Source organism: Cavia porcellus, unplaced genomic scaffold, assembly GCF_034190915.1.
Source record: "Cavia porcellus strain 051 isolate PalLab524CR breed Dunkin Hartley unplaced genomic scaffold, mCavPor4.1 scaffold_1, whole genome shotgun sequence".
Classification (NCBI taxonomy): domain Eukaryota; kingdom Metazoa; phylum Chordata; class Mammalia; order Rodentia; family Caviidae; genus Cavia; species Cavia porcellus.
The window spans coordinates 185,937,704-185,959,920 of record NW_026947484.1 but is presented as its reverse complement, the minus strand read 5'-3'; the positions used below and the strand labels follow the sequence as shown (position 1 = coordinate 185,959,920).

The window sequence follows — 22,217 nt, the reverse complement described above, 5'->3', positions numbered from 1 at the left end:
CACTAAGTCCGGGGTGAATTCTTACAGCAAAAACCAGTTGACAATTTCGTGGGGCTATTAAAACACACAAACTACTACTGTGTAGATCTTCAACATTTTTCTTAATTTTTCCTTAGATAAACAAGCAGGGCACTTGAATTTAGTTTTCCTATATTCGGGGCTGGGTAAAAGTTTTATAATGAATCTGCTTATAGCTCCACTGGCTTTAGAATAAAATTGGAGAGAAGATAAAGTAATTCTTATAGCCTTACAGTTCTCTTCAATTTTTCACATTGAATCAGTCAAGAACTATATATATATATAAGTCTCTTTCAACAACCACTTTCTCTGCATTCAAGAAAAAAAAGTTCTGCCCTAATTTCTCCAAGTGTTTCCTCAAGCTCATTGCTAATAACTTATTTATTCTTTCATTCATTCAGTAAATATGGAGCATAGAGGAGGGTGTCAGTTCGTAGCAGGGTGAGCATTTGTTTGCATAGATATGCTTCCAAGAAAAAGCAGAGAGCATTTTAAAGCCAGCAGACATAACTTGCACCATAGACTGATGATCGATAGTGGGGAAAACCTGAGAGCAGAGAATCTAGCCATTTACTTGGACCCTCTAGGGAACCTCAGTGATCATCAGGTAAGCAGAGCTAGCCAGTGTGGTATTCTCCAGAGCTTTGGATATCTACCTGGGAACATAATACTGAAGAATAAGCAAGAGCTGGATTCTTTCATGACAAACTGTAGTTGTTAGCATCACCATGCTCTAATGACTGATGTGTGCCTCAAGGTGACAGATATTGAATCTTAGGGTCTAATGGGTGGAATAAGTTTGATACTCTTGGCTTCCGTAATGTTTTGGTTGTGTTTTATATCAAGCATCCTGTAGTCTTAAGCGTATAATGACCAATCAGTGACCAATATTTCGTACTAAAAATGATCAAAATTGGCACCTACAAAGCAATTATGGAACATTGAGGTTCAGTGCTTCACTGCATGCACTGTTTAAAATAAACCTGGCAGCTATGACAACCCCCAAGACTTATTATGTTTGAAGGGTTGTAGGTGTTGGATTATAGGGAGGTGGGCACAGGAAATGTAGGTGAAAGGCACTAATACCTCTCACAACGGAAGAAAATTGGAAGAGTAACATGATTTGATTTCATTGTATCTCCTTGAGAGCTACTGCAGTCCCATTTCTCTAGGTTGAAAGTTGACTGAGCAGACACATTTGGCTCTTATTTATTGGTGCTGGGAATTGAACAGATGACCTTGTGCTTGCCAGGCATGTGCTTGTGCTGCTGAGCTATATCCTCAGTGTTGGCTCTAAATTGAAATAAGATAGATGTAAAAATCATATCTCATTTGAAATAGGATTTTCGGGCTTTCCATTTCTCTTGTTAGAAAACAAGTATTTTGTCATTGTAAGATGCTATCTTTGCTGGAGTGTCTTCTTGTCTTCCTCTGGCTCAAATTTATGTTAAAAATAATTATAGCCAAATCTATGTAACATGATACAGAACAGCTGTGACCTGATTAGTCCACAGCTTGTCACTAGCTGATTTGCAGAATGATACCAGGATGCCACAGACTGAGAGGAGGCAGGGAGCGCCCACTGACTAGAAAGAGAGGTTTTAAGACACAATGGAAATAATTCTGACAAGCTCTGTGTAACCTGGAGAGAAAGGACTGCAGCAGCTCTAGAAGAGTTGTAAGCAAAGAAGACAAATGTCATGTTGTCTGCCCCCTTTTTATTCTGCTCTAAATGAGAAGTTTGAGTGTCAGATTTCAAACCTACTCAGAGGGCCAAGCTTTGAGCTGAGGCTATGCCACAGATGGCTGAGTTGCTACAGCAGATGCCCTCCTCTGAGGCCTCTGGGCACATGAGAGGACTAGGAGAGCTGCCTAGGACAGCAGGCAATAGAGGCCACCGGGAGCCAGACTGAGGTGCTTTTATCATCTTCAGTCACCACGAATAAGATGGCCACTATCCACAGGCTGGCTATGGTGAAGGTATAAAATTTGAATTTTTAAATGTCACTGATGTGTTTAATGGATGTTATTTCCAGTGTATAAAGTGTTCTTTTATAAGGGTTTTGAAGAGTGTTAGGAATAGATTAGACAGGACATGTGTATCACTTATTTCAAACATTTCTAGGAGTGCTGGAGAGGAGTGGGGACTGGAAACCTGCAAAAAAAAAAGACAACAACCCATAAAATTAATTGCCTAAAACACTCATCAATTATTACTTTGTATATAGCGATAATTAATATTTTTAAGATTTTCAGTACTTTTATGTGAATTATTTCATTTAATTCATACAATAGGTGGGTTCTGTTTTTTTATGGAAGTGAGGATGGAGCCCAGGGTCTTTGAACTGAGTCATATATCCATAACTTTTTATTTTGAGACAAGGTTTTAATAAATTGGTAAGTTATCCAGGCGAGGTTTGAACTTGTGATCTTCTTGCCTTAACCTTCCAAAGTGCTAGAATTACAGACATGTGCCACCATGCCTAACTGTGGGTACTGTTTTTATTTCAGTTTACCACATGAAAAACTTGAAGCATAGAAAGGTTAAGTAACTTCCTCAAAACTTCACATATTATAGGTGTTGGAGAGATTGAATATATGATGCTCCATCCGGAGTCCATACTTGGATTTGTAACCATAAGATTATTTTGTTTTTGTTGCATTTCAGTGTTTATGTTTATATATGTTTATATTTTATATGTTTATATATGTTTATGTTTTACTTTGTTCTGTCTGAAACTACATGTGTTTATATTGATTTTTATCACAAATTTTCCAGGTTTGATCTGAATCACTATTTAGGCATAACTTCTCTTTTGAGCATAGATTCCAGCTACATTCCTAAACTTTTATTTTTACCTATACAAAGACAGGGAGCATTGACCTCTTCTTACCTCTTTTCCACATGTTTGGACTTGAAACGCTGCTGCTTTTCTTCTACATATGACGTGTTTAATGCTCTATGAAATCTCTGGTGGAAAGAACAGGTTAAAAAGTAAAGATCATTAGATGGATCAGAGGACAAAGTACCACTTGAGATTGAATGGAATCTCTAGTTGCTGCAAACCTTAGCCTCTTTAACCAAATTCTGGGGTTTTCTGATAATGGATCAACATTTATCCTCTAATCTCTATAAGAAAAATTCTAAGTTATTTTTCTCCTGGAAGAAAAGCAAAGTGATCTGGTATAGAAATGTGATAGAAGTAGTATCATAACTCATGCATAGCAAAAGTCTTTATGTAATTGCTCCTGCAGAGTCAAAATCTGAAGTGTGAATTTCTTGGTAAGCAAGACTAAGAAGGGAAGAAAACTCCTGAGAATGAATCATAGTATCATAGAACAGAGAACATTTCTGTCTGCACAGTTTTTCCAGGAGATGAAAATAGAAAGAATAGAATTGAGTTACAACTAAACCAACGTGAGTAACATATCTAGGGGGGAAAATGTACCGCACTAAAAAAGCAAGGAGGTCAACAAGAGGATAAACGGGGGGGAAAGTGGCACATCTGGCAGTCTTGCTGCTGAGAGGTGACGCACAGCTTACTGGAAGGCAGGAAGGATCCCTTGCTGGGGAGCTGAGTTAGTGCAGCATCCACCTGGCTGTGGTGAGGTGAAACCACTTTTTTACTAGAGAACCTCCATCTAAGGTACCTCACCCCACTGGCTCTCCATGCCTATTTACTGCAGGGAGAAATGTGCAAACTAGTGTGCCTGCGTGTTCAGTTTGCCAACAGTTTTGCTTCCTTCTATAAATCCATGCGTGTGTTGTCTACATGGGAGAATGGAGATCCGATGTGGCTTGTCCTTGGCTATGTGGGGCCTCACACCTCAGAGCCAGAGAAAAAGAACAGGAGCAGATGGAGTCACCTAAAGGGAACAGGAACTTCAAACTCATTCTATATGTGAACTCATTTACTGGGTTTTAATTATAACAATAACAGAATCTGTGGGGAAAAGGATTTCATAGCATCTCTTCAGGTTGTCACTATTAAGTGAAATCTGATTAAAAATGGTTCTGTTGTGGCTATTATGAGCATCAGAGGAGGTTTTGGGGAGCAGAAGGGACAGTGGGATAGCATAAGAGGAAGGTGAATTCATGGAATAGAGTGGTACCTATGCTACACTCATGGCCTTGGAAATGTACCAAGAGAAGTCTGGTAGCTTGCCATCTGTCAGTCGAAACTGTTTCTTCTCTGGGAATTCTGAAGTACGTGAATGTTGGCACGCAGGAGTTGAGCACTCACCTGACTGGTGTGCAGCCAGTATTGCAGCTTGGATTTGTTTTTGATTCGCGGCAGCAGCAGCCTGTACACTATGTGCTCACCAATGGTCGTCAAGATGGACAGACCGAATCCGATGCACAGCAGCACAAAAAGTCCAGAGAAATGTTTGATGCCCATTTGCAAGGTCTGTGACAAAGCAAGAAAGGCCATGAGTGTGGTGATCCAAGTGGCTCAATGTTTATTTGCTTTCATTGTTAGGCTAAGATTTTTCTTTTCTTTTTTTTTTTATTTTAATTTTTATTTGTACCGGGGCTCAAACTCATGACTACCTGCTTGCAAGGCAGGTGCTTATGTCGCTGAGCTAAATCCTAGCCCCTAAGATTCCTTTTTCCAGACCCAAGGAGAACTGGAGACTATTCCTACCTATGTGCTCCTTGGACTGCACTATTCCTCACTGGAGCGCTAGGCACGTGTTAATCTCACTGAACAAACAAAATCCCTGGAGCTGTGCCAAGACCTGGAGTGTGGACAACCATATGGGGAGATTGAGAGTGATAGTGAGTGAAGGGAAGAGAAGTTGAATCTATTAAAACATTAATATGTTAAAATGTAATATATTAAAACACTAATATAGTCAAGTAAAATTTAGTGTGTTAAAACATTGAAAAGCTATAAAGGAAAAAGCCTCTCTCAAGGCCAGAGAATGAGTAGATTTATTTTCAGGGGAAAAGATAATAAGTTTAGTAATTGTGGAATTTTTTAATTTTTAAAAAAAATTTTTAAATTTATTTTAAAGAGATTAAGACAAAAGAGGACAGAACAAAGCACATCAGAACAGAGCAATGTAAGCAACACAGCACTCCACCACAAGACAACTGGGTATTAACAGTAGCTATGATAATGTCTCTCTCTTTGAAATAGTTGAGCATACCTTCACTTACAATAGTATCAAACATAACAAAATAGTATAAAACCATTCAAGAGAATTAAAGTATTGCAGGGCATTCAGAACCAAATAACAGAAAATGAATAATGGCTATTGTATTATCTCATTTTCCATAAAAATTTGTTTTTACTATCACATATATTAAAATCCAGTAAGACACAGCATGATAGAACCAATGGAAACAGAAGAACAAAAGCATGGTAGGTCTTCAAAGCAAGATGATATTAAATCAGCAATGGCTGCCATAATGTCTTGTTTTCATCAAAATAGCTGTTCATATCATCACACATAATAAAATTAAACAAAACAGAATAAAACCATTCTAACTAATGAATGAAAACATTATAAGGCTTCAAAGCAATGTAATGGGGAATGATGATTACCAGAAAGTCCTATGTACTCTTACCATTTCTTACGTTAGGAAGACTATACAATATTTATACATGTGAGTTTGATTTATTTTGCTTATGAGTATGGTTTCAAGTTGCATCCATTTATTTATAAATATCTCAATGTGATCATTCTTTATAGCTGAGTAGCACTCCATTGTATAAAAATACCACAACCTTTTTATCCATTTCTCAGGTGATGGACACTTAGATTATTTCGAAGATCTGGCTATTACAAATTGTGCTGCTATAAACATGAGTGCACATCTATCATTGTGGAATGATGTTTTCAGTACTTCTGGAAATATGCCCAGAAATGGAATAGCTGGGTCAAATGGGACTTTCAATCCTAGCTTTTTGAGGAATCTCCAGACTGACCTCCACAGTGGTTGCACCAGGCTGCACTCCCACCAACAGTGCAGAAGATTTCCTTTTTCCCCTCAGCCTCTCCAGAATTATTTGTTGGTAGTTTTCTTGATCCTGGCCATTCTTTCTGGAGTGGGATGGAATCTCAGTGTTGTTTTAATTTGCATTTCTCCAATGACTAATGATTATGAACATTTTTTCATGTATTTATTTGCCATTTGTATTTCTTCATCTGAGATACCCATTTTTGGACTGGGTCTTTGAATTTCAGGGGTCTGACTTTTTTTTATTTCTTTATATGCTCTAGACAGAAGCCCTTTTTCTTTCCTTTTCTTTTTTTCTTTTTTCTTTTTTCTTTTTTTTTTTTTTGTCTTTTTATCGGTAGCAGGGATCGAACTCACGACTGCCTGCTTCCAAGGCAGGCGCTTATGCCACTGAGCTAAATCCCCAGCCCCAAGAAGCCCTTTTTCTGAGGGGCAGTTCACCAAGATTTTTTCCAAGTTTGTGGATTTTCTTTTCACCATGCTGGAGATTTCTTTTGATGTGCATAAACTTTTTAATAAAGACATGATCCCAGTTATTGATTCTGAGAAGTATTTCCCATGTGGTTTGACCTGTTCATGAGTTCTCTACCTACCCCTATGTCTTCAAGATTTTTACCTAATTTGTCTTCCAACAGATTTAGTGTTTATGTTTTAATATTTAGCTCTTTGATCCATTTAGATTTTAGTTTAGTACATCGTGATAGGCATGGGTCTAGTTTTAGTTTTCAGCATATGGAGAGCCAGTGTTTCCAGAACCATTTATTAAAGAGACTATCATTATTTTAGTGAACATGTTTGACCCCTTTATCAAAGATAAAGTGGTTGAGTGTGTTTGTAGTTATGGCTGTATCTTCTAATCTATTCCATTGATCTTCAGATCTGTTTTTACTCCAGTATCATATTGATTTTATTAAAGTAGCTTTATAGTATAATTTCAAGTCAGGGATTGCAATTCCTCCTGCCTTGCCTTTGCTGCTTAGAATTGCCTTTGCTATTCTAGGTCTCTTCTGGTTCCAGATGAATTTTAGGAGTGATTTCTCTAGATCTATGAGGGATGCTAGTGGTATTTTCATTGGGATTGCATTGAATCTGTAGAACAGTTTGGGGAGAATGGCCATTTTCACAATATCTATCCTTCCTATCCATGAACAAGGGATGTCTTTCCATTTTCTGAGATCCTTTTCAATTTCTTTTTTCAGAGTATTACAATTTCCCTGTATAGATATTTCACTTATTTTGTGAGATTAATTCCTAAGTATTTCATTTTTTGGATGCTAGTGTGAAGGGTGTGACTTCTCTTATTTCTCTCTCAGTGTATAGGAATGCTATTGATTTTTGAGTATTGACCTTGTATTCAGCTACATTACTGAATTTATTTATGTCTTTTAATGGCATTTTGGGGGATTTCTATGTAGAGCATCATGTCATCTGCAAATAATGATAAATTAACTTTCTCTTTTCCTATCTTACTCCTTTTATTTCTCTCTCTTGTCTAATAGCTCTGGTTAGTATTTCCAGTACTTTGTTGAATAGGAGCAATGATGAAGGACATCCTTGTCTTGTGCCTGATTTTAGGGTAAAGGCTTTCAGTTTTTGGTCATTTAAAATGATGCTGGCTGTTGGTTTGTCATAGATGGCCTTCATCATATTGAGGTAAAGACAATCTATTCCAATTTTCTGTAAGGTTCTTATCATGAATGTGTGTTGGACCTTATCAAAAGCTTTTTCTGTATCTATAGAAATGATCATGTGATTTTTACTTTTGGCTCTATTGATGTGGTGAATTACTTTCATTGATTTACATATGTTAAACCATCCCTACATGCCTAGGATGAATCCCACGTGGTTGTGGTGTATAATCTTCTTGATAATTTGCTGCATCCTGTTTGCCAGTATTTTATTGAGAATTTTTGCATCGGTGTTCATTAGGGAGATTGGCCTGTAGTTCTCTTTTTTAGTTGGGTCTTTCTCAGGTTTTGGAACTAGAGTAATATTTGTTTCCAGGAATGACTTAGGAAGGATTGCTTCCCTTTTGATTTCATTGAAGAGTTTGATGAGTATAGGCATTAAGTCTGCTTTGTATTTTATGTAGAATTCCACAGTGAATCTGTCTGGGCCTGGGCTCTTCTTTGTTGGTAAAGACTTAATTACATTTTCAATTTCATTAATTGAAATTGGGTTATTCAGTAGTTTTACATCTTCTTGACCCAGCTCTCATAGTTCATGTGTTTCTAGAAATCTGTCCATTTCTTCTGTGTTATCTAACCTCTGAGAGTAAAGGTTTTGAAATAGGTATTGATGATCTTCTGTATTTCTAGATTCTGTAGTGATTTCACCTTTTTAATTCCCTATTGCATGAGTTTGAGCTTTTACTTTCCCCTTTTTAATAAGGTTGGCTGGGGCTTATCAATTTTATTTATTCTTTCAAAGAACCAATTCTCTTTGGATGTTTTCTTAGTCTCTATTGCATTAATTTCTGCTCTGATTTTTATAATTTCCTTCCTTCTTTTGGCTTTGGGCTTGGCTTGCTCTTCTTTTTCTAGATGTTTGAGGTGTAGTATCAGGTTATTTATTTGTATTCGTTCTGTTTTCCTGATGTGGGAACTCAGTGCAATAAATTTTCCTCTGAGGACTGCTTTCATTGCATCCCACAGATTCCAGTAAGTTGTATTTGTATTTCTGTTTGCTTGTAGGTATTGTTTAACTTTCTCTGTGACCCACTGGTTGCACAAGAGTGTCTTATTCAATTTCCATGTGTTTGTGGAGTTTTTGCAGTTTCTTTTATTATTGATTTCTAGTTTCATGGCACTATGATCTCATAACATGTATGGGATAATTTCAGTTCTTTTGCATTTACTTATATATGTTCTGTGTGCTAGTATATGATGTATTTTAGAGAATATCCCATGTCCTGCTGAGAATATATATTCTTATCTTGTTGGATGGAACACTCTGTATATGTCTATCAAGTCCATTTGTGCACAGGCGTGATTCATTATTGTTATTTCTGTGCTGATTTTCTGTCTGTTTGATCTGTCCCTTTGTGTCAATGGTGTGTTAAGATCTCTTGTTATAATTGTGTTATCGCTTATTTGATTTTTCATTTCTGTTAATACTTGCTTTGTATAGCTGTTTGCATTGAAATTTGGTTAGATATATTTAAGATTTTGTATGTCTTTCTCTTGAAGTTTTCCCCTAATTAGTATGTAGTGATCTTTATCTCTTCGGATCATTCTTGGTTTGAAGTTCACATTTGCCTGCAAACAGAATAGCTACCCCTGTTTTTTGGGGAGGGGGGTTCCTTTGCATGAAGTATTATTTTCCATCCTATGATTTTCTGTCTATGAGTTTCCTTTTGGGTTAGATGGGTTTCTTTTTTTAAAATTTTATTTAAAGAGAAAAAGAAAAAAAGAGCAGAAAAAGGGTACAAGTTATACAGAATTTCAAAAAAATAAACAGTAGGAAATCACTAGTTAATAGATTACATATCATCATCTTAGAAATAGTTGTTCAAGTTACAAAATTAAAGTGGACATTCAAACAATGAGACTGCAAACAGTTCTTTTCAATGATCCAACAAAAACTCAGTAATATGGTTATCTACCTTATACACTTAAATAGACATGCAGTTATATCCTTTAGAGCATTTTCTTTTCCTCTCTTTTTTAAAATGACAATTCCACATTTTGGGTTTAATTACTCCCACAGTTTTTATTACTTTTTTATTTTTAAGAGAATAAAACCAAATGTGACCCTAACAAAACAGAGTCAAATCAAAAGGATGGACATAGTAAATGGTGTAAAAATAGAATACAAGGTGATCAACAATGGTTACCATAATGCCTCTTGTTGTCTTAAAAATAATTGCCTGTATCATCAGTTATAATAAAATTGAACAAAACAGTAAGGAACAAAACCAATAAAACCAATACATTGGAGACATTATAGGACTTCAAAAGGAGATAATAGTCAAACTAGAATGGGCATCATAGTGAATCTTATTGTCTTCACAGTTGTTGCCTATACTCTTAAACTTGATACTATCAAGCAAAACACAATAGAATAAAATCAGTCAAAACAAGATGGTGAAAGCAATACAGGGTTTCAAATCAAGTTAATAATCAAAGTGGGTTACTATAATATATCCTGCTATTTTGTATGTTATTTTTCCCTTAATTAAAAAGATAAAAATAATACAAAAAGGAGATTGAGATAAAAGAGGACATAACAATGAAACAGCATAGGTCAGAACATAACCATTTTTTTTGGTCTTTTTCCTTTTTATTGGTACCAGGGATCAAACACACGACTGCCTGCTTGCAAGGCAGGTGCTTATGCCGCTGAGCTAAATCCCCAGCCCCTGGAACATAATAATTTAAGCAAAATAGTGTTTCAACACAAGATATCCTGACATAAAAGTAGTTACCATAGTGTCTCTTTCCTTGAAATCTTTGAGTATAACTTCGTATACTGTAGCGTTAAACATATCAAGACAATGTAAAACCATTCAAGAGAATGACAGTATTACAAGGTATTTAGAACCAACTAACAGAAAATGAACAATGGTTTCTGTATTATCTCCTTGTCTATAAAAATTTTTGTTTATATTGTCACATATAATAAAATCCAATAAGATACAACATGTTAAGACCAACGGAGACAGAAGAATAAAGCTTGATGGGATTTCAAAACAAGATGATATTAAATCAGCACTAGGCATTATGATGTCTTGTTTTCTCCAAAATAGCTGTTCATACCATCCAACCTTCTCTGCCTCATTTCTGTTGAGCTCTTTTTCTGTCATTAACTAATGACAGAATGTAATTAACTAATGTCATTAACTAATGTCATTAACTAATGTCAGTTTGTCATCTTCATTTCACTTTCTGCTCCATTCATTGTGGCCTCTCTGCCATTGTTTCTGGAATCTTGGTATTTTTCTCTTTCAGAATGTCCTGCAGTATTCTCCATGGAGTTGAATTGGTGGTTGCATATTCCCCTAGTTCCTCTTTATCCTGGAAGCACCTTGTTTCTCCATTAATTTCTAGGGATAGTTGTTCAGAATATATCAATCTTGGCTGGAGGTTATTGTCTTTCAAAGCTTGAATTATTTCACTCCATGCTCTTTATGATTTGATGCTTTGTGCTGACAAGTCTGCTGTAATTCTGATGGGTGTTCCCTTGCAAGTGATCTGTTTCTTGTCTTTGACAGCTTTTAATATTCTGTTCTTATATTGGATTTCTGGAATTTTGATTATTATATGCCTGGGTGTAGTTCTGTTTGGGTTGTAGATGGCTGGGGTCCTGTATGCCTCATAGATCTGAGTATCTTTACCTTTTCCCATGTTAGGGAAGTTCTCCTTGATTATTTCTGTGAATAGCTTTTGCAGTTCATTTGTTTGTATCCCTGCTTCTCCCTTTAAATTCTTAATTCTTAGGTTATAGATCCTCATCATTCTAGCCTTTGTATTGTTACTGCTTGTTTCCTTGTTATTTTTAAGAAGTCCTTTCATGCTCCCACATTACAAATATGTCCTCCAGTTCAGATAATGTATCCTTAGTTTCTTTCAAGCTGTTATGCCATCTTTCAATAGAGTTTTTAGTTTCCTGGTAATCTCTTTGAGCATGCTTCATGTATTCTACATTTTCTCTATTTTCTCCATCAAACAATTCTCCCCTTTTTTTCTGTTCTTCCATTCTACCATCTGTCTTTTCTTGAGAGGTGCTTAGCATTTCTTTAAGTATTCTATTTATATCTTGCTTTACTTGGTTAAATAATTCACTTTTGAACTCATCTATGAGGTCCAGAGATATTGCTTTATGTCTATTGGTGCCATGCCTGATATTGCATGTTTTCTGCCCTCATGCTCTTTTGCATTTACCTTTCCTGGATCAGTGTTCTCAGGATTAGGGGCTGAGGGCCCTTTCTTGTTGCTCCTCTTCCCATACTTTTTATTCCTTCCATACAAGCGTAAATAGGAGGCCCAGTTTCTTTCTTTGTTGGTTACAGTTTGTTTGAATTGTGCCAGCTAGGTGTTCCTGCCCACTGTAGTGTACTAGGGAGACATAGACCTGGGCAGCCTATGCTGTGTCTACGACTCCAGGTCAGACAACCTGCTGAAGGCTTCACTGCATTAGGGTGCACTGCCAGGTGCAGGGACCTGGTTTGGGCTAGCCTACTGTGTCTTAGTCTGCAGCATCACCCAGGTCAAGTGCTCCCCACCAATCCCGCTTGAGAGGGGAATATGTGACTGAAGTCACTGCAACGTCTTGTTCTGGCTAGTCTACCTGGTCCCAGAATGTCCTCTGCTGGAGCCTCCTAGTCTATGAAAGGATTCCCATTCCTCTCATTCACCGCAGGTCGATGCAGGGCTCCCCACCATCTCAGTTCAGTTCGCCGATTCCTGCTCTCAGAGCTTTCGTGTCTCTATCCCTGCTGTGCCAACTCAGCTGCAGCAGCAGTGGCAGGAAATTCAAGCTGTGGTTTCTAGAGGTGCAGGTTCCAGCTTCAGCACTGAGACTTCAGCTGTTCCAATTGTAGCACCAGGATTGCATTTCTGATTGTTTTCTCTCAGCTTAGTTCGTTAATGGGTTGGCAGGGTATATCTCCCCCTGCCTAGGGAATCTGCTTAGGATTCCCCACTCTGCACCATTCCTGGAATCTAAGCTGGCTATCTCAGAAAGCCTCTGTAGCTGCTGTTATCTATCCACCATGTTCTCCCAGAAGTCTAGATGGATTTCTTGTAGACAGCATATGATTGGGTGTTGTTTCTGATCCATTCTGCCAGTCTGTTTCTTTTAATTGGTGAATGGAGACCATTTACATTAATAGTTATAACTGTTATATATTGGTTTATTTTTGACATGTTATCTTTCTGCTGTTGTATCTTTACCTTTCCATTCTGTTTAATTGTCTCCCTTGCATAGTGGTTTTTTCCTATGTATATCTAGAATGTCTTTTAGTATTCTTTGTAGGGTTGGTTTGGTGATCATGAAGTTCTTCAGCTCTTCTTTGTCATGGAAGTATCTTATTTCTCCATCCGTTTTGAAAGACAGTTTTGTGTGGTCCATCAGTCTGGTTTGGAAGTTGTTTTCCTTTAGATTCAGAAATACTTCACTCCATGCTCTTCCTGAGTTCATTGTTTGAAGTCTGCTGCATAGAAGTCTGCTGTGATTCTGATAGGCCTTCCTTTATAGGTGATCTCTCTCTTCTCTCTAGCAACATTTAATATTCTGTTCTTATGTTGGATTTCTGTGATGTGGATTATTATGTGTCTGGGTATAGTTTTATTTTGGTTATAGTTATTTGGAGTTCTGTATGCTTCACTGATCTGTATGTCAGTTTCCATTCTCATGTTTGGGAAATTTTCAGCTATTACTTCTGTAAATAGCCTCTTGATATAATTTGTGTGTCTCTTTTTTTATTTATCCCTATCAATCTTATGTTTTTCTTTGCCTCTTGCAGCTGTTGAATTGTTATTTCCTGATTCCTTGTTAGTTTTAAAAGATCTTTCCTTTCCTGTTCACTAGCTGCAATCTTGTCTTTGAGGTCTGAAATTCTATCTTCACTTTTGTTGAGGCAGTTTTGCCAGCCTTCAATGGAATTTTTGTTTTCCTGTATATCTCTTTGAATCTGCTTCATACATTCTGGTGGTTTCTTATATTGTTCTTTGAGACTTTCCATGTTTTTGCATTTTCCTCTAATGTTTTTAGCTGTGTCTTCTTTAGATGTGTTCAGCGTTTCTTTGATTACTTTTATCATTTCTCCTTTTGCCTGGTAGATTATTTCTAATTTGAGTTCCTTCATAGCTTCCCAGAGTAGCTTCTTTATTTCAGTTGCTATCACTTTAGGCATTTCAGGTGTATGGCTTATATTTTTTTCTATGTACATGGCTCCTAGGCTTTCTTGTGATGGGCTGGAGGTTTGAGATTGCATTTTGGTCTTTTGTCTTGTCATTTTCCTACATTTTTGTGTTTCCAGCAATGTTTCAAAGCTTCCCCTGGGCATAGGAGGAAATCACCTCTTATGCCCTTGGCTCCTGGGACTTAATGGAAGTTGCTGAGCATGGCCCAGGCAGTCCCTCAGGACCTCCTGTGCCACCTCCTGTGTTCCAGGAAGCTGGGAGGGCTCCTAACCAATGTGGGTGATGGTCCAAAGCTCTCTCTGGGCTAGCACCAATGCACTGGAACTCATCTTGCATACCCTCAGCTCCATGGATTGAAGGAAGGCCACTGGGCACGGTCTAGTCAGGCCCAGGAAACCTCCAGAGCCTAGTCCAGTGTGTCTGGAAGCTGGGCGGACACATAGCTGTTGGGAGAGATGGTTTTAAACTCTCCCCAGGCCTGTGCCGCTCCCTGGAATTCATCTCATGTGGCCTCAGCTCCTTGGGTTCATAATTGTGGAATTTAGATCTGGCAGAGAACTTAGAGATCATCTAATTCTATACCTTCACTTTACAGATGAAGATATAGACTCAAATGAGGAGGTACAGTAAATTAAGCCAGCCCGCAAACTTGGGAAATCATAGAAAGCAATTTAATATTTATTGGTTTCATCTTTCTTCTAGATACTTTTACAATGAGGTAGTTACAACCCCCACACCATCTTATGTTAAAAAAAATACTGTGTAACCCTTGGGTGTCATTCTAAGGAACCTGGGTGGTATTTGTTTGCTGGAGAGTTTTGTCATCATTATCACTGATAATTATTTAGCACTTAATATACATAAGGCACAATTCTGAGCATGTAGAAACTTTCCTAATGTTCAAAATACCGTATAAGGTAAGGATTGTTATATCTCTGTTTTAGAGGTGAAGAAATAACAATAAAGAAGTGCAGTAACAATTGTGAGGTCACAGTGAATTAGGATTCAAACCGCTGCCATCAGTCTCCAGAGCCCACTCTCTTTTCTACTGCCTTTTCTGATATGAGGATCTCTTATTCTCTATGGAATTTTCCTTATTTCATTCTCCCCACTGTAATCCTGGAGAAAGAGCTCGTGAAGTATGATTCATTAGCTGGGTGTGTAGAAGGAGCTTATCTGGGGATCAAGTCTCAGAGGCAAAGCCCAGAGTCCAGGATTTGGTGGACTCTGGCTCATTGATTTTTTTTTCTCAATGATAGGACTTCAGGCAGTAGCTATAAATCAAAGATCAGCATTAGGATCTCCAGGGAAGGAAAGAGAATTGCTGAGCAGGAGCTCAGAATTTCAGGAGACTGAGACCCAAGGCAGGAAAATCAGGCAGATGACTTTGGGACGATAGGCAGAAGGTCAGTACTAGGACACAAGGGACACTGGTCTAGGAGGAGATCTGGATATAGCCCTGAGGGCTACACTGGTGACTTTTCCTGCAATATTTCTGTATATGTGGTAACCAATTATATAAATTTGAGCTCTAGAACATACATTCAAATGTGTTTGAAAATAGCCATTGGCCTGTATCTATTATAATGTGAACAGGCTATGGCTATTAGAAGGATTTAATAAACTAATCTTTGCTATGGATAAAGGACAAACAGAGAATTCATTTTTTACTAACATCATCAAACATTCAGTAAAATTCTATGTCAGTGGGCACTGCTTTTTTGTAAGAGAATGCCAAGATGAAAAAGAAAAATGTAACTTACACTAAAGTATCGTGGCTTTAAACACAAGGCTTTTCCCTTTATTCTCTCGTCTTCCTCAGATTACCTCAGAAATATATAAGCTGTATTCCATTTATATTATTTATTTTTTCCTCTTTAAACTTTTGTGGTTTCTACTCACACACCGATAGATGTATTTTTAAAAAATTAACCATTTTTTATATGTATGGCAGACACCATAATGTGTCTTTATGGTCATATAATAACCCTGTTAATTAAATCTTACTATCTCCATTTCCCATTAGAGGAAGTGGAGGTGCAGAGAGGTTAATTATGTTATCCAAGACCATACGAGCTCACATCTGGAGGAGCCAGGCTGTGGACCCAGGACGGTGTGATGTCTAAGCCTGTCTTTTGTGCAAGTGTCCTTTGCCATCTGAATTCCCACTGTCTATTCCTTGTAACAACCTGCAAACTTAGCATCTGAATTGAAAGTCCACTATAATCTGACTGTGAGCATCAAACAAAATATTTAATTATGTCTGAGTTTGAGTGAGGAGATGTGCTGTTGCTGTTGTAATTCAGTCCTACTTCCCCGAGGACTATGCTCTTTAAATTTGTTTGCGTTAGATGTGTGCATCTGCTCTACATTATCAATGGAGAACCTTTTTTCTAATAAAATGGGACCTGCTCAACTTACACCCGTTGTTGGTAAGAGAAAGAAGAAGAGAAATAAACATTCAATGTCAAATCTATACAATAAACTTAGGTGAGGTAGACAAAATGATAATTGCAGTTGCAAGTGATATGAGAAATCACACTGAGACATGCAATCACAACCCCTCATCTGTTGAGAGCTGAACAAATGAAAGCAAATAGAGTGTAAAGAAACATAAATTTTGAGGTTTTTTTCCACCCTATTACTTCATCTGCTCTTTCATTGAACGGCTCACAGTCACACACTTACAGTGTCTGCATTGTCAAAGAGATCGTCCCAAGATTTAGCCACAGGAAAATTTCAAGCAATTATAGTCCACTTAGTCTTTCAGATTTCTCCAGCCCACCTCACTTCAGTTAGGCAACTCTTTAATTAGTAAGCAACCATTAAAAAAATTCTCTTGTTTATTTTTCTCAGTGGTGTTTGTAATTGTTATGTTTAACACTTCATTTTTGTTAAACTACATTAGTAAGTAGTCATTGTACTGTGGAGAGAAAACACAGTTTGCATCTGGTATCATACTCTCCTTGCTATAACTATAAATACCCGCTAAATAAGCACTAGGACACTGGTATTTTAAATTCCTAAAATTATGCCGAAATTCTTGAATTGTTACATAAAACAATACATGCATCCTGCATTGGGCATTACTCATGCATAAGTATCTAACAGTGTTTCAGTACTAATTAGGGAAACTGAGGTTGAAGTTCTTGGATAAAGTAGGAATAATTTGTTGTTTTTCCCATTTAATGCAATGGAAATTTACTGACCAACATTTCCAGAAACAGACTAGATTCAGACTGAAGGAGACAACTATACTATCAAATGTGTGGCTTCTGCTCGCCAAGTTTCTTCCTGCCCAAACCCTTTTTGCATTTTGCATAGATGTGGACTCTTGAAACAGTTGGCTGGATACATGTCTGGTTCTTAAGTCTCTATCGAGAAATGTGATTAAAATATTTCTCTCATTGTTTGCCTTAGATGTTACTGATCAGGTCCTATGAAATGAATCCTTACATCCCAGTCCACATTTCCCAGCATACGGCAGGTCAATTTCCTCATGTATAATTTACGAATTAAAACAAGTTGGCCTAGAACTAGAGACTTTTTTTAGTTTCCTCAGTTGTCAAATACAGAAGCCTGTTGGCCCCTTGGGGCGTGGGAAGAACACTGACATTGTTCCTGGCTGTTTTCTTGCTAGTCTAGGATTATACACAAGTCCAGATAATTTTAAAATGGCTGTAGCCAGATAGTGTTTCTACCTTATTATATTCATATTTTTGTTTCCTGTGTTTACCTGTTTCAAATTATCTGATAGTTTTTTTTAAAATATGTGACTACATTGTGCAAATTTTCACAGATTGAGGTTCAAAGAAGTGAGTTTCTGGATGAGGAACAAGCAGCTCCTGTTTCACATCTCTACATATTGACCTTGTAGAAGCGGGGATAGAGGTTAAGCAGAGCAGGATAGAGGTTAAGCAGATAAGGAGGGATCCTTATCCTTTGTCTCCTTCAGTAAAATGTTCCCAGCACAGGCGAGCAACTCCTTGGGCATTCCCTCCTTCAGGATGGGGATTTCTTCTCTTAGGAGGCAATACTGGGTACCATCACCTCTAAATCTAACTAATGGGGTTATACATAAGTTTCATAGCACTCTAACATCCTGAGATGCACTGGGTGTGTTTTCAAGATTAAGATAGGGTTAGCTGCTAGGATAACTAACTGCCTTGTTTTGCTTCTGTGTCTCTATTGGCTTGATGCCACAAATTGTATGAAAGGGGACTTCTCCTTAGTTCAGTGTCTAGCCTGGTTTTGAGCATTTCTAGTGGCTGGGACAGTATACCACTACAGAGTCCTAAAAATCCCTCCTGACCTCTTCAGTTTCTTGGAAATTCCACAGCAGGGGGAATGGAATTAGGAGAATCAACATACTGTATCCTAAGCACATTACATATTTTATCTTTCTTAATCCTCAAAATGAACCTGGGACGGATCTTTATTTTAATTATGAGAAAAGTTGTTATGAGAGAAGTTGTTATTGTTCATACAACTAAATGTCACTATGATGATGACCTGGTAGTAACTAAGCAAAATCCAATATTTTGTGTCCCTCAACAGTATTACCTGGCAGTGGAGTTTTGACTCACATCAATATAAGACAGAGTGTGTTTTCTCATTATTATTGTATTTTTTGGAGCTTTGGAGGAATTAAAGGAACAAGGATTCCTAATTTTTGTCATTCCTCAATAAACTATTAAAAGTATGGCAGGGTGCTTTAATAGATGGGTGCCGGCCAGTGAATAAATTTGTGTGGATTTTTCTTCCTTTTTATTTTAATCATTTTGGTCAAGACTAGTTGCCAGGTTCTTAAAAATATAATGATAAAAATCGCCTAGGAATTGATCTTTCTTGAGAAAAACCACCAGTGTTGTGGTTTTGTAAGTATGAACGAGTATGTGTCATTAGATATTTTGACATTCTTAGGTACATTATAGGGCATGATTCTCTGTGCAAAAGAGAAGAGATGTGAAATGACAGACTCTGGGATCAGTCCTGGCCCTGGTTTTGTGTTCTACAATCTGAAAGCAGTGGGAGCGACTTCAGAGTTGGTAATGCTGAGGGTGGGTGCAGGAGGTGTACTCACTGGTAAACTGACTCCTGAGAAAACAAAGCCTACTAAAAGTTTTTGTTCTTTTCTATGATATACTATTCCCACCATGATCTTTCTCAAGCTACCAGCATGACATGGTGAACTGGAAAGAGCTGTGTACACATCTGATCTCATCTAGAAACAAAAGGCTCCAGAACGCATCTAGATGCAGTATTAGGGTGTGAGGAAATCTAGGCTAAGTGTTCCATTACAAAAAAACCCAAACAAAACAAACATGATGTGAAAGCTCTCAGTTTCTCTGCTAGGTCCCAGGTTTGATTTTCAAAACCAAGCTTAGGTATTGTGGCCCTCTGCTGTGGAGACAGGGGTTGGTGATCTCTACATCTCTGAGCCCCAGAACAATCCAACATCACTTAAGCATTGTTGTAGTTAGTGGTTTAAGGGAATAGCTTTAATACAGGACTCATACTTTATAGGATTATTTTATAATATTCAACCAAAAAGTCGAATATCAAAATACAAGAGATCTGTCTGTGCTAGAAACTTGAAGAATCTGGCTGAGGGCCTGGGTCACATGGCAATATCCTGTATGAGTCCAGCTGAAGGACTAGATTTCATGGCAATGTCTCATGCAAGCTGGTACCAAGGATCTGCCCTGGGAAGATAAGACCAGTGGTGGAAACTGGAAAGTCTGTGCTGGCATCTGTGCTAGATGGCTGAGGGATCTGCACTGGAGCCAGAAAGCAACACTCAAAGACCAAGATGAGGGTTCTGCTGCAGAAAAAAGGCAGCCAGTCCAGTCCACACAGCAAGGACATGAGCTCCTCCTCTGATGAAAACAGCCAGAGTTTGTGTAAGAAAAACCAGCCACCTTTTCTACAGGAAAATTGGCAGCATGCAGTCTTCCCCTCCCATTCTCCCTTTATATCGATTTGCTTTAATCCTCAGGTGGGTGGGTCTTCCATACCCAGAGCTATGCTAACTCAGTTCAGCTGGGTGCTCCAAACTGCTCATTAGCTAATCCCCCACCAGCATCTGTGGGAGAACTACTGAAGCTTGTATCTTTTCTGCGTATGGGAAGGCCATTTTTGTATGTGTCCCATTTATATTCGATCTAGGGCGGGTGAATATTTTCAGGGCCAGACCCTGCCCTATTTGACTGGAAGACCTTTTTTCTGTAGTTAACACTGGAATGGGGAGCAAAACCTGAAAATCCCCTCACTAAAACTGGTAGCTAGGTTGGGCACTTGGTGCAGGTTTATCACCTTTTTACACAAGCCCCGAGGCTGGTTTCTGACAGAGGCTGAAGCTATGACAGGCGGAGCTGGACTGGATTTCTACTCCTCAAACACACTCAGGGAACTGTGGGTGTATCATGCATGGGGAGTGGAGCTGTGGCCTGTTACAGGGATAATGGGCTTCTGTTGTGCAGCTAGTGATTAAAAGATACTCAGGAAGAGAAATCCATTTGTCCTTGTTGCCACAATAAGAAGTAATAATGTGTCAAAGATGTCTGAATACAAGTAAAGGAAGACAGTTCACCTGGCACCTGGCAAATTGTATAATTTCCTCCCACCATGAGACGGAAGAGCAAAGACACGTATTTTCTTATTCTTGAGCTTTTCAAGTTCTTGCTGACTTTATATATTTTGACCACTGAATCAAAACAACCGAAAAACACTGAAGCAATTTCTTTTCTTTCCTCCTGCTCCTCTCCTCCTTTGGGCGGTATCCTGAGTCACTGGGAGAACAATTGCTATCACTGGGTTGGTGACAAAGCCAAAGTCTTGAAAAGCAACAGGTCCAAGTAGCAGAGAAACAGTCGCTGGATGCCTTGCGTAGAGATAAAAGAGAGAGAAAGAAAGCAAAAGTTGGACGATGCCATGACGAGAAAGGCTCACACAGTGAGTACCAACTTCTTGTGGACCTGCAGGCCTCTGACCAGAGTGCTGAATTCCTCAAAGGACAGTCTCCCGTCACCATCCTTATCCAAGATGATGATGGTTTTGTCCACCAGCTGCTGCAGCTCCCAGTTCTGGAGGCTGTCTCCCACCATCATCTTCAGCACCTGGAAGAGCTCCCCGTTGGAAATGTAGCCGTCTTTGTCCAGGTCGTAGATGCTGAAGGCGAACCGCAGCTTCTGCTCCTCGCTGCCTCTGACGCTGAACTGGGAGATGCCCAGGATGAACTCCCTGAAGTCCACTTCTCCGTTGCCGTCCGTGTCGAAGATGTCGATTACTCGCCTCACCAGGGGGTTGTGCCGTAACTCGGGCAGGGACAGCAGCTCCTCTGCGCTCAGAGTGCCTGACTTGTCCAAGTCCAGCTTCTTGAAACCTTTGCTCAGCTTTTTAATTTCATTTTGGTCGAAGGGCAAGCATATCTCCTTCGGGTAACTGGCCTCATTTCCCATCCTGGTCGCGAGGCAATGGCAGCTCGCAGTGGGGAAGGAGGGAGCCTGGCGGTTGAGGCCCTCTCGGGGCTGGGGGCTCGAGACCACTGTGTGTCCAGACCCCAGAAAGGCAAAGTGCTGGCGCAGCTTGGGGCAGGGTGGGCAGGGTAGGTGGGAGGTGGCGAGAAGAAGGAGGGGAGTGTGTGGAAGGTGGGCGTGGGCTAAGGGGAGCCTAGAGGCTGCCAGCTGGGTTACCCCCTTCTCTTCCTTCTCTCACACCCTTCGGAAGTTTCAACCCCAACTTCCCTTGAAATTATTTTCTCATTTCCTCCTGCTCTCCCACCTTAGAAACAATAAACCTCAAATGAGCACAGCCACACCTGCGTTACTCACGGAAGTAGCTTGACATACAGTATGTGCTTAATGGAGCTTGAAACCAGGACTCCTTATGCTTCCTTTGCAGGGCTTTATGTGCTAAATTGAACGACATATTTATATACAGATCTATCTATCTATCTATCTATCTATCTATCTATGTACCTATCTATATCAGATTGGCATCCTCTGGACCTGTTTCAGGCTGTGGATTTGGAGTCTTTTAAGAGACTAAAAGCTGAGCTTCACAAGATTTCTTATATGGACTCCCTGCAGGCATTAACATTCCTAAGAGATACACACAGTGATTCATCTTGGACAAGTTTTTCAAGATGATGAAGAGCCCAAGACCGTACTGTCTGTTATTCTGTCACCTTTATTCATATTCTCATTCCTTGGTGCCTGGTGGCTGTCCTGCAGAGCAGCAGCAGCTACGATGTGCCCAGAGAGGCCTTCTGTGTGTGTTGAGAATGGCAGTGGCCTACACTTCACCCTTTGACTCAACTAGATCTTTTCTTTTTGTTGAAAATTAATCTTATAGGCTTCCTCCCA

The 22,217-nt window shown here is 38.9% G+C and overlaps 2 protein-coding genes across 2 annotated transcripts in view; both read right to left on the bottom strand.

The window, feature by feature from the left end:
- Positions 1–22,217, bottom strand: part of Grin3a (glutamate ionotropic receptor NMDA type subunit 3A) — a 162,262-nt gene that overhangs the window by 5,646 nt on the left and 134,399 nt on the right. Inside the window, exons 7-8 of the mRNA XM_005004116.4 lie at positions 4,263–4,427; positions 2,913–2,989 (exon numbers count right to left, since the gene is read on the bottom strand). Of these exons, the coding sequence (XP_005004173.1) occupies positions 2,913–2,989; positions 4,263–4,427 (242 nt within the window). The remainder of the gene's footprint in view (positions 1–2,912; positions 2,990–4,262; positions 4,428–22,217) is intronic.
- Positions 20,095–21,494, bottom strand: Ppp3r2 (protein phosphatase 3 regulatory subunit B, beta). Its single transcript, XM_013153251.2, has one exon. It carries the CDS (start codon positions 21,309–21,311, stop codon positions 20,799–20,801), a length of 513 nt encoding a protein of 170 aa, XP_013008705.1. The 5' UTR covers positions 21,312–21,494; the 3' UTR covers positions 20,095–20,798.